At 40.8% G+C, this 19393-nt stretch overlaps 1 protein-coding gene across 9 annotated transcripts in view; it reads left to right on the top strand.

The window, feature by feature from the left end:
• Positions 1 to 19393, top strand: part of RERE (arginine-glutamic acid dipeptide repeats) — a 414521-nt gene that overhangs the window by 309540 nt on the left and 85588 nt on the right. For all 9 annotated transcript variants that reach the window (XM_081817442.1, XM_081817436.1, XM_081817441.1 and 6 more), the window contains one exon: positions 11455 to 11553. In XM_081817442.1, the coding sequence (XP_081673568.1) occupies positions 11455 to 11553 (99 nt within the window). The remainder of the gene's footprint in view (positions 1 to 11454; positions 11554 to 19393) is intronic.

The following is a 19393-nucleotide window of genomic DNA, read 5'->3' as shown; positions in this document are numbered from 1 at the left end:
CACTCCAGCAACCCTCAGTTTGTTTCCTGAGATTAAGAATTCCTCATATCAGTGAGGTCATATGATACATGTCTTGCTCTGACTTATTTCGCTCAGCATTAACACCCTCCAGTTCCATCCACGTCGTTGCAAATGGCAAGATCTCATTCCTTTTGATGGCTGCATAATATTCCATTATATATATATATATACCACATCTTCTTTATCCATTCATCTGTCGATGGACATCTTGGCTCTTTCCACAGTTTGGCTATTGCGGACATTGCTGCTATAAACATCGGGGTGCACATACCCCTTCGGATCCCTACATTTGTATCTTTGGGGTAAATACCCAGTTAGGTCACTTTAGCTTTTATGAATGGGTTCACTAGTGCCTACATTTCCATGAGATGGATAGAATATGTTTTTTTCTGTCACCCTCTAGGTTAGAGCCTTACATACTGTTTTTCTGTAGTCACGGCTGTGAGGATGCTCAGGAGTAAATGAAAAAGTGTTTTAATTTCCACTTGTTGCCCTGAACCATTTCCACTTGTGATCATTCACAAAAGCAGCATAAACAATCTAGATTCATGCATCTGCCAGTAGTTTTTCTCTCTGTGGCCAGAGTTCTTCTCATTCTGTATCTTTAAGCTGCATCTTATCAGTAGGGGATTGGTTTTGCTCAGTCCTAAGGAGTCAGCCTTCCCTCAGGAACACAGGGCTCATAGCTTAGATCCAGGACAGCCTTGCTTTTTTTATGTCCTTTGCTTGGACTCTCACACAAAAAGCAGGAGGGAAGATTTTGTTTCTAGGAAGTGAGGTTTTATATACATGTTAGCTATATAGATGATTATCTGTAATTATATTTAAAAATCTGTGGCATAGGGGTGCTTGGGTGGCTCAGTCTTAAGGTTAAGTATCTGGCTCTTGATTTCAGCTCAGGTCATAGGATTGAGCCCTGGGTCAGGCTCCATGCTCTGCGAAGAGTCTGCTTGAGATTCTTTCCCTCTTCCTCTGCCCCTGCCCCCCACTCGCTCTTGCATGCTCTCTCACTCTGTCTCTCAAATCAGTCAGTCTTTAAAAACCTGTGGCATAGACTATTCCAGTTTTCATAGAAACCTGAAAATTACGATGCTAACCAATGGATATCAGTAAAGCCTCTGTAGCAGGGTTTGGCCTGGGCAGTTTGGCCTAGTTCATTGGCTATATTGTTTATTTTACTATTTTTCTAACTGAATGTATTAATATTACCATTTATTTATTAAAAAAATAGTATCCTTTAGTATTTCACCTTAAAAGAAATCTCTGTAAAGAGAAGAAATGTTAAAAACTTTGAAGTTCCGAAAATGACCTACTTTAGCCCCTCTGCTGCAGGTGAGGAAGCTAGGGGCTGCTTGCTCTGCAGAGGAGAGGCACCCCAGACCTCTTCGCCCAGGCTCCTGCTCTTCCCAGTACAGTTGCTAACTCGTTCCTCAATTTCCTAGTTCCCAGACTCAGATTTTCACTCAGTTCCCAGCAGGTCACCAGGTTCTCGGTTTCCCTTCTCAGTCCCACGTTTCTTCCTGTCTTGTAAGTACTGCAGGTAAACTTCATTCCTTTGGTGCTCTGAAGCTTATTTGCTTTCCTTAGCACCAGTGCTGTTTCCCCATGAAGGTTGTGCAGTCCCGACCCTCTTTTGGTCCCCTGTCCTTGATGGAACATTTCCTATGCTCCAGGAATCCTGCTCAATGATTACCATGTATCTTTCCATCCTAAACTGTTCTCCAAAATAGGCTCTGTATTTTCCCTTTCTGCAGCTGAGAAAACTGTGGTTTAGAGCGAGAACTTGCCTGTTACCACACACAGCTAGTGGCAGAGCTTGGAACCCTTTCCTATTTGGGCTTCATCTCTGCAGAACTGCCACATGCTCATTGTTGGTCCCAGGACCTCTGCAGGTTCTTCTTTCCAGGTGTTTATGAAGACTGTCAGATTAGAGCCTCAAAATAGCTGGGTGGTCAGAAATGGTAAAAACATTCAGAGTTTGTTTTGTTTTTTATTTTTAAAATAGTTCACTGATCTCAGTTGATGCCAATATTTGATGCCTACTTTCTAATCAGCTTGCTGATTGAGGCTCCTGTTCTGTGGGTTTTGAATACTTTCAAAAAACACCCAAGCCAGGGGATGGAGACCCACTCATTTCTAGACACATTATTATGTGGGAAATAAGTATGAGTGAGAAATATGGCAGTGTTGTATCAGCCACAAGAAATTCGGTTGTGAGATCTTACCTAGACATATTGCTGCCTATTTTTACTGGCTTCTAGAATGTTTTTATTTTTATTTAAATTCAATTAGCCAACATATAGTACATCGTTAGTTTCAAATGTAGTGTTCAGTAATTTATCAGGAGCGTGTAACACCCAGTGCTCATCACATCACGTACTCTCCTTTAATGCCCATCACCCAGTTACACCACCCCCCCTCCCCTCCAGCAACCCTCAGTTTATTTCCTGTAGTTAAGAGTCTCATGGTTTTTCTCCCTCTGATGACTTCCAATTCAGTTTTCCCTCCCTCCCCCTATGATCCTCTACCCTGTTTCTTTTATTCCATATATGAGTGAAACCATATGATAATTGTCTTTCTCTGATTGACTTATTTCGCTCAGCATAATACCCTCCAGTTCTGTCCACGTCGATGTAAATGGTAAGTATTCATCCTTTCTGATGGCTGAGTAATATTCTATTATATATATATAAAACTCACATCTTCTTTATCTATTCATCTGTCGATAGACATCTCGGTTCTTTCCACAATTTGGCTATTATGGACATTGCTGCTATGAATGTTGGGGTGCAGGTGCCCCTTCGGATCACTACATTTGTATCTTTTGGGTAAATACCTAGTAGTGCAATTGCTGGATCATAGGGTAGCTCTATTTTTAACTTCCCGAGGAACCTCCATACTGTTTTCCAGAGTGGCTGCACCAGCTTGCATTCCCATCAACAGTGTAAGAGGGTTCCCCTTTCTCCGCATCCTCGCCAACATTTGTTGTTTCCTATCTTGTTAATTTTAGCCATTCTGACTGGTGTGAGGTGGTATCTCATTGTGGTTTTGATTTGTATTTCTCTGATGCCAAGTGATGTGGAGCAATTTTTCATGTGTCTATTGGCCATTTGTATGTCTTCTTTGGAGAAGTGTCTGTTCATGTCTTCTGCCCATTTCTTGACTGGATTATTTGGTTTTGGGTGTTGAGTTTGATAAGTTCTTTATAGATCTTGGATACTAGCTCTTTATCTGATACGTCATTTGCAAATATCCTAGAATGTTTTTAATTTGGTTGTTGCTCTTCATCAAGTATAGGCAAGGTTATCAATCATATTGCACTGATTACTGATTTCCAAAACCAACTCTGTTAATTCATCTTGGTTTTTCTAGGCAGAGTCAGTGTTCACTGGCACTCTGTGCGTTTTTATGGTAGCATTTATTTCATTATTTTCTTTATGTGTGTGTGTTTCCTCTTCTCTGAGCTGCTGGTTCCCTCCTCCTGTCTACCCAGCCCACCCTCAAATGAAGAAAAGACAGTGTGCTTACTGTGTCACTGAGGCTGGAGTTCGTGAGCCCACAGTTGCCACCAGACCACCAACCAGTCCTAAGCTGCTCCAGAACAGACATTGGAGCAGGGACTCTTAGAGCTCCTCCTGGACATGGGTTTATGTTCTGCTCACTGCTGTGGAAGTAGCCTTGAGCAACATACCAAACCTCTTAGTTTTGCTTCCTCATTTTTAGTACCCTTACCACAAATGATGGTGTGAGGAATGATGAAGTCAGAAAGATCTAATACAGTGCCTCACACAGGCAAGGCTTAGCAAACTTTGGCCGCCCCTCCTTTCTCTCTGTGACTCCAGGGACTGGCCTAGTTCCTGAGACGTTGTAGTTATGTCGAGAGTGTTGCAGGGAGGGTTGGTTCAGCAACTGTGTGTTTTCCGTCTGAAAATAAACCAGATCTGCCCCTCAGCTCTACTTGAAGCAGCTACATTCTGCCTCTTTGCTGTTATCTTTAAATATGCTCCCATAAGAACATTTAGACAAAGTTATCCTTTCTGGTGCTTAAATAGCATCATTTGGAGTGACACTGGATAAACAAAAATAAATATTGTGCCTGTAATTTCAATTCTAGTTTTTTAATGCATACATTTATCCTATTTTGAGCTTGATTAGCTCAGTGGTGATGGAGGTATGAATGAAAATATATTGACATCCATAAATTATGAATTATGAGAACATTTTTTTAAGTTTTATCTTAGATTTCTTCAAGAGCTTTTTCATTTATGTTAATGGTTGAAGTAATTAAAACTTTGCAAAGAATTTTAACATCTCTTCCAAATCCCACTTGTTATTTCCTTTCTAAGCTATTTTGGCAGTTTCTTGCAAATAAACATATTTCACAAAGCAAAAGACTTTTAAATCTAATATTGTTCTTGATGGATTGCAATTATTTAATATTTAGCATGGATGCAGTCTAACTCAGATAGGCTTTTTCTACAGTTATTATAATGGCTATAATTGCAAAAGGATGCTTTGGGGTAGGAGAAACTGCCAGCTGCAATGCCATTTGATCTAAAAAGGTCACAGTAAAAGGGACATTTAAATTAAGTTATAAATTACAATTGAAGAACAATATTTTGATGTGTGAGTCCAGAGATGTCAGAGCAGGGAGATGTAATTCATGGGTTCATTATAGAACAGGGGTGCCTGACAGCTGAGCCATGCCAAAAGGAAAATTTATTTGCAACATCATGCAGACTGAAAACGGCAGCTAAGATGAGAAGCCAGAGCAGAAACTTGAAGCCTTGTGGTAATACACAGAGTTTGTGCTCATATGACTGCCTGAGACCCTGTGATGCTTAGTGATTGCTGTAATATAAATGAGGTGTTTGGGCATTTGCACATTTTCTGTCTTATTTAAATTAAGACCTCGTCCTTGCTCTATAAAATAACATACTTTATAGCTAGGCATAAGGTTGATTCTCTCACCTCTCTGTCCGATATTACAGATTTGCTGAAATTTCAAAACTGTTTAGGCAGCAGAGCTACAGCTTGAAACTGGATCTCCGTCCATGGCAGCTTTGAAGAAGGATATAATTTAATGTTTATAGCAATCCATGAGAAGTTCAATCATGAGTTAATTAAACTGTAGGCAGTCATTAAGTATTATTTATTCTTTCGAGAAGCTTGCCAGTAAAGCACTTATATATATTAAATTATGGAAAGTAATAAGCAGGGAATGATTTGTCAGGGAGAGCGAGAGTGGCACATTTAACTTGGACAATTATGCAGAAATGTGTTTTTCTTCTTGGGGCATGATCCTTTCTTGCTGCTAATCACGGAGAGGTCAGAAGCTGTAATGAGACCATTGAGGGCGTGTCGTGTCTAGCACTGCACAGCAGATGCTCTGTTGAACTTCTGATTGTTGAGTAGTCTTTGATAAGAGACATGTGCCTGAAATTTTACTCCCCATGATGATGCCTCTACACAGTTTATAGCTTTTTGACATTGCACGTATCTTGTCACGTATCGCATTTCATACCTTCCATTGTCTTTTGACATAGCCAGGGGATAGTGGTGTGAGGCCCATTTGACAGATGAAAACCTCAGCCGTTTGTTGCAAAACTGACAACAGGAATTTGTTTCCTGCCTCAGATCCTGTGCTGTGTTCACTAGGCATTGACAGAAGGCATTGACTGTGGGATGGTTTATATAGAAGGGGCAGCTGGACCCCCAGAGTTGTTGAGAGCTTTTTATGCAACTGACCAAATGCATCCAGTTACGTGTGGTATCGTAGTCTTTGGCTCTGTGTAGTGGTTTCATTTGTTACAGTAGAACCGAACCAGGAGCTTGCGTCTCTCAAGCTGCCCTTGTTCTTAGCACCAAACCCCCACTGGGTCGACTCTGCTGGTTCACTCTTGCAGGTCCTTGCTAGCACAGTATCTGGCACTAGGAATTGCTTAGTAACTCTTGTTGAGAGGATGGAGGGCCAAGAGAATGTGGTGCAAGCAGCCTGCCACTGAGGCTGGGACGTCCCACTGGATCTCATGGGCACTGGAAGGTGTGGTAGAGGAGGGCTGGATACCTGATAGGGGAAGGGTCCTGTTTGCTGTCTCACAGTGAACAAACCAAAAGCAAAGGAAAGAACACAGCCTGAGGATTCTGTGGAGCAACCCCGGGAGACCAAAGATCAAACTGGTGGAAAACAGCAAAACAGGGATGGTTCCTTGATGGAGTGACTTGAAAGGCTAGGAGATTGATGAAGTATCACCAGTTTGTTATCAGATTCCCCGGATATTGACCTGTGGTTTAGGGGAAGACCGCTTTTGCTTGTGTAGAAGTGCAGACTTGCAGTTCAGTGATGTGGAAGCAGCAGATTTACAAGTATATGACTCCCTGATCATTGGATCACACACACACACACACACACACACACGCACACCCCACACACACTACCTGATCATTGGATTACACACATACACACACAAACACCCCACACACTCCGGGATGATGAATTTGAAAACAGTGGTTTCTGGTGAATGACATCCTGCTTTAGCGGCTGACAGGGTGATGGGGATGGTGTGAGATCTAAATGCTTCTCCCACCAGTAGCTTGTAAACATTGAAAGCTGGTTAAGTAATGATGTTGTATCTTGGTCCTTGTATTTTGCGATGATTTTTTCCCAGTTGCTCTAAAATGGTACAGTTCCCTATACTCTACATTAAAATTGCATTTAATCCCAGAATTTACTAGCTCTGCTTGGTTGCAAAATGGACAGAACGGTTACTTATCTTGCTTTAATTGCTTTTACAAGGCTACAAAGTGAACCTATAAGACATTTGAGGGTTTTTTTCCCCCCTGTCTTCATTGCAGTTTCTTTGAACAATCTTCTCTGGGGAAATGGTAGAAAATTTTATTCACATTAAAGGACCTTTTTACCTCAGTGATAGTGAGAAGCCTGCACTGAATTTCCTCACTATGTTGATGTGTCTGTATGGTTGTGATCAGATGTTTAAAATTTGAAACCCACATAATGTTTTCCACAGATGAAATTACTATAATTTGTTAGAGGTTGGTGCTGTATTAGAGGGGAATGTTTATTTTATTTTATTTTTTTATTTGACAGAGACACAGTGAGAGAGGGAACACAAGCATGGGGAGTGGGAGAGGGAGAAGCAGGCTTCTGGCAGAGCAGGGAGCCTGACGCAGGGCTCGATCCCAGGACCCCGGGATCATGACCTGAGCTGAAGTCAGACGCTTAACGATTGAGCCACCCAGGAGCCCTGAGGGGAATGTTTTTAATGACAGTTTTTCGAGATTTAAGGTAACCAATATTTTGGTAGATTTAATTCTAATATACATAAGGAATACAGTTGAAATTCCAGTTTAGCTCTTCCTCAAATATTATTTTGGCTCCAATCTGAAGAAAGAAAATCTTCATAATCATCTAGAAAATGATCCCTCTTTTAGAAGGGCTTACTTGTTGCCAGATACATGGACTAAAGAAGGTAGTACCCACCCTTTGAGGACCCTAGAGTTTGAATGTGAGATTGAGGAAGCCGTATTATACAAAACTAGTAATTTACAGTGCCTCTCACAGGTTATACCATTTTCACTCCTACATTTCTGATGTGCATTATCGGTGTTCTTCACAAGCTGTATCTCTGTCTGGCACCTAGAGTAGTGTCTGGCGCAGTTTAGCACTTGGTAAACATCTGTGGAAGGAATGAAGGATGTCCTGAACTCCAGTAATTTTCCCAGAATGCTCAAAACATAATCTTCATTTTTGTGAAGCTATGTGGGCCATAACTTTTAGTATGTTAAAAGTATATCTTTACTTAAATATAATTAAAATATTTCTATAAAGATGTAAAACTCTCAGAACGTTCTCAGACAAGATTCCTAGAAAGTAGAATTAAATGTTTATAACATTCAGAAGAAGGTGAAAGTGTGGAGAGGTTCAGTTGGGTTCCCTAGGAAGAGGGCATGGCAGAGCCACCCCTGGATCTGGCTTTTGGACTAGCCTTTATGAATTATTGATGACAGCACAATAGTACCCTAACTTCATTTGTTCAATAAATATTTCATCACTATTGGTAAATAATCCCATACCTCTGACTTTTCAAATATGTCTTGGTGTAGAGGGTAGGAGTAGACACTAAATATTTATTGGGTTTATATCATGGAAAGGTCAGGAACAGGAATATTTTAAGAGGAGGGGCAGACAGTGGATCAAATGAAAGGAGGGAATTACCCAGTATTTAGAGAACAGAGTAGCAGAAGGAAGCCCAGGTTACCACACACACATTGCAACAGCTTCTTCAGGGGACAGTGTGATGCGAAATGAAGATTGTGAAGGAAGTGTGAACGCCAGGGTATGTTTAGGGGACAAAGAAGCAGCTCACTAGAAATTTAACTGAGGGCGCCATGCACGCACTGGGCAGCTTTTCTAATAAACCAAAAGTTCAGCAAATTATTCAGAACATTTCTTGCAGCTCCTATTCAAAGCTTGGTTCACCAAAAGTCAGGAATGGCACAGGGATTGATGACATTTGATTTAACTTCATTCAGCAGTACACTTTTGGAACAGGCTTTATGTTCTTATGAGTAATTTCCTATCCAGCCATATAAGATGTTAAATTTTAAAATTTTTTCTGTGAACTTTACCAGTGTTTTAGTCAAATTTCAAAAACTATTAACATGAGTAATTATGTGAAACATAAGTGGTTTTGTTTATAGTTTAACAGTTTTTTTCCCCCCTCTCTGGAAAGGCTACTATCTAATCTAGAAAATCGATGAAAATTGAGTAGAGACTGCTTCCTTTATTTTTTTTCTTTTTCCTTTAAAAAATAAATTGCTAATACTCATTTAGCATATTATGTGCCAGGTGCAGTTCTAAACAATTTACATGTGTTTTCTAACGTTATTCTTATAATACCCTAAGAGGTAGATGTTATTATTATACTCATTTTTAAAGATGACAACATTAAGTCCCAGAGAGGTTAAGTAACTTGCCTGATGTCCCACACTAGTAAGTAATAGAGCTAGAATTTGAATCCAGATAGACTGGCTCCACAGTCCATGGTTTTTTATCACGTTCTTCATAATTACCCCATATACTATAATTACCTCTTAAGAAATGTTAATTTTCCATAAGCTTTTTATTAAGAAGTTATGATTTGATCAACTTGAATTGATTTCAAATTATCACTAAAATATGTGCTCCTAAAAAAATTAAATAGGCATGCAATTTTTTCTTTTATTCAGTTCTAGTCCATGTCATTAAGCTCATATTTTAGATTCTTATTGTATTATAGACCTTGACAATACCTGCTTGGTCTGGATATTGGGCAAAGTTTGAAAATCTAACTTTATTTTCATCTTTTTATACTGCAGAAATAAGTCTAGATTGGACAGTTTTCAAACACTTTAGTATTTATTTAGTATGGTATTTATGGTATATATTTTTTTTTAAAGTCTAATGATGAATGTTATGAAAATCTACAAGTTAATATCTAGCATTCATATTCAGTACATACACCCCCTAAACACACACACAGACACACATTGTACCATCATCAAAACAGAATTGAGCATTGACTGTTGCTGTAGGTTTTTGTTTTGTTTTAAGGTAGTGACTTATTGTTACAGTTAATATTTAACCTGGACTTCCTTAGACCTGGATTTAAAATAAATTGGGGTCCTCCAAACAGTGAGAATACTCAGGAAATTTTAATTTTTAATACTTTCTGTTTCTCTGAATGAGCAGTGAAAATGGATATTTGTGATATCCCTTCTAATAGCAGTTGAATTAGAAGAGGGACTTGCTGTGTATGTTTCAAATACTGTTTTAATTTATTCAACAAATATTTACTGCAGGCTTACTATATGCCCCGCCCTGGGTCTGTAGCAGTTGCTAGGAAGGCAATCTGCACGTCCTTCTTATGAGTCTTCTACTAAAGAGGGGAAACACAGCACTCTCTCCTCTTGTGAGTCTGTAGCTCTTTACTTAACACCTAGGTAGGAGCAATTACTATGATCTGTTCAATCTTGTCATCTCATATGTATTGTGTCCCTACAACACATCCCTAGGAGTTTGCGAGTTTCCTGGAAATAAAAACCGTGGCTTACTAAGGTTTGGACCTTATTTCTGAGTTTGCAACTGATGCTGGTGCATTGTTCAAATAAGGGATTGAAGCACAGGTGAGAAGATTGGAAGGTCCGTTCCATGAGAGCAGGGATGCCTTTGCCTGTTTTGTTCACCGCTGTATGCCCAGAGTCTAGTACATTGCCTGGAATGCAATAGGCACTTAGTCAGCTTAAGGCCAAATGAATTCACATCAGCTGAGATTTAGATTTGGGTGGAGTTTACAAAGGGACAATAGTTGAAGGCATTTATTTATTAATTTAACCAGTAGTTCTGTTAGATCTCCATACGCTACGGACTGTGTTAGGCACTGGAGATAAGGTCTTAGTCAAAATGGATTCTTGTGCCAGAGTACTAGATCTGTAAAGGAGAGCCAGATTTCCAGTGAGAATTTTGGAGGGACAGCCACAGTAAGCAAGAGGATCTTTCTGTCTGCTACTTCATTCCATCGTCTGCAAGTTGAAACTCTGGAACTAGAAGGGGATTGGGGTCACATGAACCAAGAAAGGAATGTCTTTGCAAGATAGAGAGGCTGAGTGGTGTCAGGCACTGCCTGGGGTTGGAAAGGATATGAAGTGGAGGAAGTTTATTACCTTTGATGAGAGAGAAGGCTCCTAGAAGGAGTGTGTAGATAAACGAGCATCTTCATTCACATGTACTGCTAGTGTACTGTTAAAGAGTTTTGTTAAAAAGCTCTTAAAGTTTAGGTACTTGAAATTTTTTTTAGTGAAATTACTACAGCTGAAAGACTTCAGAAATGCTAAAGGGTAATAACATAATTCAGTAGGTCTTCGAACTGTTTTGGGGGGGAATGGGACAAGAGTGGGTGGGAATCACACTAGCTGGAGTCTGGCTTTACCACCTGCTGGTTTAGTGTGCTGAGCACCTTTGTTTGACCTTTCTATGCCTCAGTTTCCTCATCCATAAAATGGGGTGACTGTAGTTCCTACCCCATAAGCTTAAATGAGAAAATACCTTCCTCATAGGATTAGGAGAGATAATGAGTACACGGATTGTGCTCACCATTGTGCCCGGCCAAATGTTCAGTAAGTGTTTGTTACTGTTGTTCTGAATCCTATTCCTGTTCTTTCCAAAATGTTCTCTACCTTACCTGCCTCCCTTTCCCAGAACAGCTGGAACTGGGGCCAGGGGGCGATTGGAGGAGAACGAATTCTCTTGCTGACGAACGTGCCCATTCCATGATTCTACTCTTGGAACAAATGCAGAGTTTCTCTTTTATTGATGAGCTTCCAGATCTGTTATTTGGCACACCTCACTAACTGAAATTGTTGTTGTTGTTTTAGCTACATGAAAGTGGCTATGACGCTGGCAAAGCCCTGCAGCGCCTGGTAAAGAAGCCTGTGCCCAAGCTGATCGAAAAGTGCTGGACAGAAGATGAAGTGGTGAGTGCAGATGGGAGTGGCCTTGTGGCCGGGTCACTGGGCTGTTTGCTTCTCAAGTGCGTTCCCTCCCTCCCTCCTCCGGGGAATGTCTGTGGTATCCATTAGTTCAAGGAAAGAGCCTTCAAGCATCATAATTATACAGAGAGACTTGATCTTAGTAAGCTTAGTGGGAAGGATTTTCTCAGGTTTCATGGAAAGAGAGAAGAGATTGGTAGTGTTGGTTGGCTGGTTTTAGCAAGCCAGCTTTTGATACCTCCCTATTTTAAGACACAAGCATTTTTAAACCAGTTGATACATATCCTAGAGTGGAGCCAGTGACTTGTAGGAAGCATAGACCTGATATATATAAATACAGTGGATCTTACATATTCATTCTATCATTATGGCCCATCAAAGAAGTTGGGGAGATAAGATATGTGCCCACAAATACAGATTTGAATACCCATGGATTCCTGTCCCAGCAGACCGAGTGCTCATGAAGCTACATCCCCATCTTGTGACTTCTGAAAGGTATTGCCGTAAAAGACTTACAGATTACTTGTGCTTTTGCAAATACAGTCTTGTGTCTGAGTGTTACTGCTTGACATTTGCCCTTTAGGTTGAAAGAAATTAAGATGAAGGCTGGCACTGATAGACATATCGATTGTAAGTTCGTTGCTGATATTTTAAAATATGCTAACAAAGAGTGTTTAGAAACTGTGTGCTTTCCTGATTTTGCTCTTTCATTTTTTCAGCCAGCAGTATTTATTAAGTACTTACTGTGTGCCAGGTGCTGTGTTAGGAGCCATATCAAGAACAGAAGGTCCCGCCTCACAAGGCTTATGTTTTAAGAGGAGAGACCATCTGTAAATCAATATACGTCAAGTGGTGGTACATATGTGTGCTAAGGAAAATAGAGTAGGTAATGAGGATGGAGAATAAACTGGGTGAGGTGCTGTCTTTTGTAAGGGGCTGAGGAAAGGCCTGGTAAGAACCATTTGATCAGAGACCTTAGTGCAGAGGCGAGCCTTTTGGATCAGGGGCCCTAAGGTGAAAGCATCTGGGCCCTGGCATGGTCAAGAGGTAGGCAGGAATGTGTCTGGAGGGGGGTGGGGACGGCAGGCAGTGGATCATGTGTGGCCTGCGGACCCAGGGTCGGCACCTTGCTCTTTGCTCTGTATGGGCAGATTCTGAGCAGAGGGGTGACTTGATCTGCTAGTGGGGCACACTCTGGCCCCTGAGTCACAAGTGGGCTTTCGGGGCTTTGGGAGCTTCCAGGCCCGAGGCCAGGGACTGAAGAGCACGGCAGCAGTGCTGGGGAGAAGTGGTGAGATCCTGGGTGCACACTGGAGCCAGAGACAAGAGGATGGGTTTGAGGAAAGGTCGTGTTGGGGGTGGCAAATGGGAGGGGGAGAAGCGGACTAGGAGGCCGCAGGGAGGGACCGAAGCGACCCCTGAAGGTTTGGTGTAGGAGAGAGCTTTTTCAGGAGTCCGTTAACGCTTGCAGCTGATCAGATGCATGAGGAAGTTGGTGCTGCTGTTTTGAAATTAAACATTTAAAAACTTTACATGATCAGTAGAGTTGGAAACTTCTTAAACATATGTTATTTTTGAGACAGTGCCAGCGTAAAAATGTGAGATTTGTTTTGTCAAGTCAGATAGATGTCGTTTTTTTTTTTTTATTCTTATGTTAATCCCCATACATTACATAATTGATAGATGTCGTTTTTCACTGTGGATCCATTTTTGTGAGAAGGAGAGGAGAGTTTTGATAAAAATTTAAGATTCCTCAAACAGCCTTGGTGGAAGAAAGATGTGAGGAGGTAGAGAGGATGGAAGGAGTGTGTGAAAGGCCGTCACCCAGGGGCCCCGCCAGGCGCCCTTCTCGGCCTTCACCCCGCGGCTCCTCGGCAGCCAGGAGCTCCCTGTGCTTTCTCCCAAGACCTGTCCTCTGGGATTTAAGGACTCCCACTTAAAAGAAAGCCGCCTTCCTTTTCCTGCAACACTTGCTTCTCTTGGGCGCGGTGTGGTCTGTGTCCCTGCTGCTGCTGCTTGGGGATTTGGAGCAGCCCGCAAGGCGGAAAGGGGAGCCTCGCACATCCGAAAAGGCCTGGCTTGCTTTTGAAAAGCGAAACTCGACTCCAAAGTGCTGCACATTCCGAGTACATGGTAATGATCCTTAACTGCATAAATCCTTGTCATTCGGGCTCATTTTTGTCATGTTTGCTTCTTTTGGTCGGAGATTGGAGAAATGTGCTGGCACTCATCCAGTCCTTGCAGAGCACAGGGATCAAATGCTTCCCTTATTTATAGGAAGTTCAGCTTCACTTTCTAAACCTGAAAAGTGAATGAGAAAGACGGATTGAATAATTGATAGGCTGAAGGCAGCTTCTCATGAACGTATCCAAGTCAAATCTTTGACTAGCTTTATGTGGCAACCCGGTGTAGAAACTCATGGGCCTCTGCCTTGGGCTGGTTTTGGCGTGAGAACGTAACCTGCTGTGTATATCTGGCCCCTTTGGTTGAATTCCCCACATTTTCTCATCCCAGGAATCACAGGAATAAGCAAAGCACAAGTGTGTCCCAACTAAAATGAGTACACGGGCCTACCTCCCCTTCCTCCCCACCCCCCCAAGTAACATTTTAGTTATTTTTAAGCATCATTGCCTCCAGTATATCAGTTTGCTCAAACTGCAGCAACGTCGACAAGGTGGTTTTTCTTTGTGTTTATATGAACTGAATACTCCACAGGCGTGCCAGGGTTGGTGGAATGAGCACCCGCCAGCGTGAACCCCCCCGCCGTGCTCTGAGCAGGCAGCCTGTGCTGCCCTGGCCCCAGCAGGTGCACTGCTCCCTGACCAGACGAGTCTCTCCCGATGCTGCCAGACCAAACCCTCAGCACGCCACAAGGTTCAGCACAGTTCCTAGGCCCAGCCTGCCACGATCGCGCCCTCTTCTGAGCTGCTTCTGCTGCTTGCCGTGTTTGTTGGCAGCCTGCCCCTTGCTTTCTCCTGCTGCCATCACCAGCTCTGTTCCTCACAGCTTTATTTCCAAGTTGATTGCCCTCCTAGTTGGTAAACTTCTTAAGAGTGAGGACTTAACTGATGGTGAGAATAGTGTCTGGTAGAGAATAATGTTTTTGTCTAAGAGGGATTTGAAAGATATTGACAACTCTTTAAGATTACTGTTTTTAAGGATTCTTTACCGTAATTACGATTGTACTCAATCTAGCATTTTATTTTTTTTATTTTTATTTTAAAAGATTTTATTTATTCATTTAAGAGAGAGAGACAGAGAGAGCACAAGCAGGGGGAACGGCAGAGGGAGAGGGAGAAGCAGACTCTCCCCTGAGCTGAAGGCAGACGCTTAAGCGACTGAGTCACCCAGGTGCCCCTCAATCTAGCATTTTAAAACTTGTAGTAGTTAATAATTACGCATCAGAGAAAAACTTTTACATGCACCCAAGCTGACCTTAGAAGTTTTACTTTTGCATCTAAAACTAATGATGTAATGTATGGGGATTAACATAAGAATAAAATAAATAAATAAATAAATAAATAAAAATAAAAAAAATAAAAGAAGTTTTACTTTTGGAAAAAAATTCCCATATTATTAATGATAACACCACCCAACTTCTTCATCCTAGGTCTTTCAGATAATCACTAATTCTTGAGATTTTAGGCCTCAAAATGACACAGTGGGAGGCCTTTCATTTTACATTTTCTCTCAGTGATTCCTTCGACAGCTTGTGTGTGTATAGAGATGTGGTATTTCTTACTGAAGTTTCTTTGGGGCTGAGACACTTTAAATCTTGTGGAATGGATGCCAGGTTTGTGGCAGTTTTCTGTCAAATTCTAGGCCAGAAACTGGCAGTTGAACTCTGCTTTAGTGGAATGACTGAGAAACACGTTGGTAGCTAGCTCAAGGCGGTCTCTCAGGCTAAATACACTGGGTCAGATCAGAGAGGCCGTTTCGAAGAAATGCTAGGTCAGTTGGATGGAGCCAAAGTAGATGGCTGGCTGCCGCATCTGGGAGTTGTACTGACAGCCAGTTTCACTTACATTATGCTAAAAATATTATTCCATTTCAGGAAGCCACTTAAATCAGTAGAACTTATGGAGAGAAAGAGGAGAAAAATACTGATCAGAACTTTAAACAAAAAAGAAAAGAAAAAGTAAAAGAAACTCTAGATTATTAGGTTTTTAATTAAACATGATGAACACATTTAAATATAACACAAAGGCCCCAGGCTGAACTGCACCTAATCGAAACAGATTAAGTCACCCTCCCGTGCTCGGGTAGTTATTAATTCTGCTTATTTATGCATGCGAGCTGAAGGTCGCATTTGCTGCCGCTGTGCTGTTGCTTATTGCACTGGGATTCCGCTGCTGCTTGATGCTGTGCTTTTAATTAGCATTCAGCTGTTGATACGGAAATACTGGGGATGCTAATTGAATTCCTTTTAAAATTCAGGGCCTGCATTTTCCGTGGGGAGTTTGGCCTGACTTGCAAGGTTGTAAGATTGGGTGCTCCACTGAGCCGTGCACTTCACCCTTTGCTTCCCATCCACTTGGCTGTGTTTGTTTTGGAAATTATTTTCGTGTTGAAGTAGCTTTCAGCAAAATTCCAGGTGTTCCATAAGGTAAAGGTTTTGTTGCTTATGGTATTCTCGCAGAGCATTCATTCCATTTCATTGTGGGTAACTGTAACTTTTATCTGGAAATATGTTTTCCCTTTAAATATTTTGTACCAATTTTGAGGTAATACATTGAGTGAACAACATAGATATAAATACTCTCTATAAAATTTTTATCCATAGCTAGTTTATCCGACTTTAGTTGGCCATGTACACGGATTTACAAATGCATGTATTTTAAAACCTCTAAACTCTCCTTCAGTTTAAAGCTCAGCATTATCATAAATATAAATGAAAATCCTTCTTTCAAAATTGACATGACATGGCAAACTAATTTTCTGAATATTTGTAAACCAATGAACCCGTGTGGCTGGTCAGGGAATTACTTCCACGGGACACACCAGCTGTCTGCATGGTGTCTCCCAGCAGCATCTTCAGATGCCTTTGTTAGGCCCTTTTTGGAATGTCTGCTCGAGAAAACATTGTTTTCATTGTTCACTCTTTTTAAGCCAGGCATCTGGATGTGCCAGAAGACAGAGCTGCTTAGTGGGGCAAAAATACAGTGAATTTTATTTACTGTTTGTGTGGCAGCTGTAGAAAATGGAATCCACAGCAAAACCAAAGTTAAGGTCCAATAGCAGCAGGAGGTTGTGGAGGTGAAAGCAGAGATGGAAACAACGGCAAGGGGGAAGAGAGCCAGCTGCCCTCAGCCTGTAGTTACAATCCTGTGAGTTTTAAGGTGTCCATAATCTTGGGGTTTAGTTTTAAATTTTATATTTTCAATATAGGGGAAGCCTTAATTATATGATACTGATTTTTAGGAATGGTCAGATTTCCAGAGTTGTTGAGCATTTTATATAGTCATTCAAAAAAATGTGGGTGATAGGAAGATCCTGTAGGTCATCTAATACGAACCCATTCATTTTTTCTTCTTTTGTAAATTTTATGTGACTCTTCTCTGTTGTTGGAATATCATTATGAAAACATTAAAGGAGGGTTGAAACCTCACTACCATCTCACATTCCTGGTTTCAAGCTCTCTTCATGTCTTTGTTCATGTACCTATATTGGTTGATGTATTTGTAATCTTATGTAAATTGAATCATATTGAAATTCTCACTTTTGTAAGAAATCTTAATTTGAGAATGTTTATGGTTCACCTGGAACCCGAAATAGAGATAATACTGGATTTAGTGCAACACGTAATAGGCATTTAGTAAATTTTAAATAGAATTGAAGTAGCTTTTTCTCTCAATTTATTACCCTTCCTCTAATTTTAAGTTCATTAGTACTGCCTCATAGGAATAACTTAATTCTGAGATATGAGAATAGGAAAGGTAAGAGAAGTATAAAATGTTGGCATATTATTTATTTATACATAAGTAATGCACATATTACTCATGTTATGTGTTCTTATGGTCCATGGCAAAAATCAGTCCTTTAGTGTTAAGAGAGGAAAATGTAGGGGTGCCCGGCTGGCTCAGTTGGAAGAACAAGTGACTCTTGATCTCGGGGTTGTAAATTTGAGTCCCACATTGGGTATAGAGATTACTTTAAAAAATAAAATCTTTAAGAATAAATAAATAAAGAGGAAAATGTAGATACAGGTAAATTTGTGTAATGCTTCAAGTATTAATGAAATTGGACTATTTTTCCCATGATTAACGCCCATTAGCCTTTGAATCAAACCCTTTTTTAAACAAGTCGATAGTGTGAATAGAGTGGAGTTTATTGTCAAGTCCATTTGACAATGAGACAGTGAATTAAAAATCAATTATATGTTCAGAAGATTGGTGTCAGGCAATCAATTTTGTCAGTTTGCAGAAACGGTCTACTGCATAATAACCGGTAAAGAGAAATGTATTTTAAAATCCTTTAGTAAATGAGATAGGCCAAGCATTAGAAAGAGAGATTTCGGGGTGCCTGGGTGGCTCAGTCGTTAAGCGTCTGCCTTCGGCTCAGGTCATGATCCCAGGGTCCTGGGATCGAGCCCCGCATCGGGCTCCCTGCTCAGCCAGGAGCCTGCTTCTCCCTCTTCCGCTCCCCTTGCTTGTGTTTCCTCTCTAGCTGTCTTTCTCTGTGTGTCAAATAAATAAATCTTTAAAAAAAAAAAAAAAAAAAGAAGAAGAAAGAGATTTCAAAAATTTATTTCAGTATTTCATGTTAATAGAAGTTGCCTCTGGGTTAAATCTACAAATTCAGCAGTGACCTTGCCTTTCACATACATGGCTTTATTGCTTTCTAGGCTTCCTCTGTAAACTGTGGTCAAAGAAGGTGGTATGCCTGTTTTTCTAAATAAGGTCGTTCTTTTTCGCATTTTCTTTAACCCATATGTTTCTCAAGTTCTTTATCCCCTAGCCCTGATGTTAGGTATTTTTGTTTAAAGCCAGCAGTAAGTTGTGCTGTTCTTTGGGCTCCATGTGTATGCAAATGTTTGTGTACCTGTCCCTTTTCAGGCCTTGGGGTGCTGTGGAGTAGCACAGAGACCTGGGAAGTAACCCCACACTGAATATAGGCATTCCCTAAATTATTCTTCGCTGCTTAGGATAATCTTTTAAAATCAAAGAGCAATTTTTAGGGGACATTTTTCATTTTTGCTTGAAGTGGGGGAGCATTGGGGAGAATCTTCAGCTTGAAAGATTAATAAGCACTACAGCGGTGGATTATTGAAACCATGTTTTCCATCTCATTTTCAAGGGCGTGTAAAACAAATGGAGATAGCATACACTTTCAGCCGCCCTCCATCATCTTTCTCTGCGTTTAAAAAAATGAGAACAAGACACAAGGGGACTTGAGAGATTGCATTTGTTCTCCCTTAGACAAAGTGGTTATTTTATAAATGAAGAGGATAGAAAACCCTTTCCTTCTGCAGTTTCTTAGCAACAGAGCTGGAGTCCATTTTAATGTGTATGCATGGAACATTCTGTGTATGATGAAACATACTATCAGCCTGGTCACTGGAGTTCAGTGTTGGGGGAAGGAAATAGGAAGCTTAAAAAGAAAAGGAACCCTACAATGAAAGGAAGTAACTCATTTTGAACTGTCTCCTCTTCCCTGGAATACTTGCGTCTAAAACCTAAAGTCTCTCTTTTTATTTATTTATTTTTTATTTATTTATTTATTTTCTTATGTTAATCCCCATACTTACATCATTAGTTTTAGATGAAGTGTTCCATGATTCATTGTTTGTGCATAACACCCAGTGCTCCATGCAGAACGTGCCCTC

The sequence above is a fragment of the Leptonychotes weddellii genome, chromosome 4 (assembly GCF_054177405.1).
Source record: "Leptonychotes weddellii isolate Sample4059 chromosome 4, ASM5417740v2, whole genome shotgun sequence".
NCBI classification, from domain to species: domain Eukaryota; kingdom Metazoa; phylum Chordata; class Mammalia; order Carnivora; family Phocidae; genus Leptonychotes; species Leptonychotes weddellii.
Note: the sequence above shows the minus strand (reverse complement) of the source record. Positions and strands in the feature narration are given on the sequence as shown.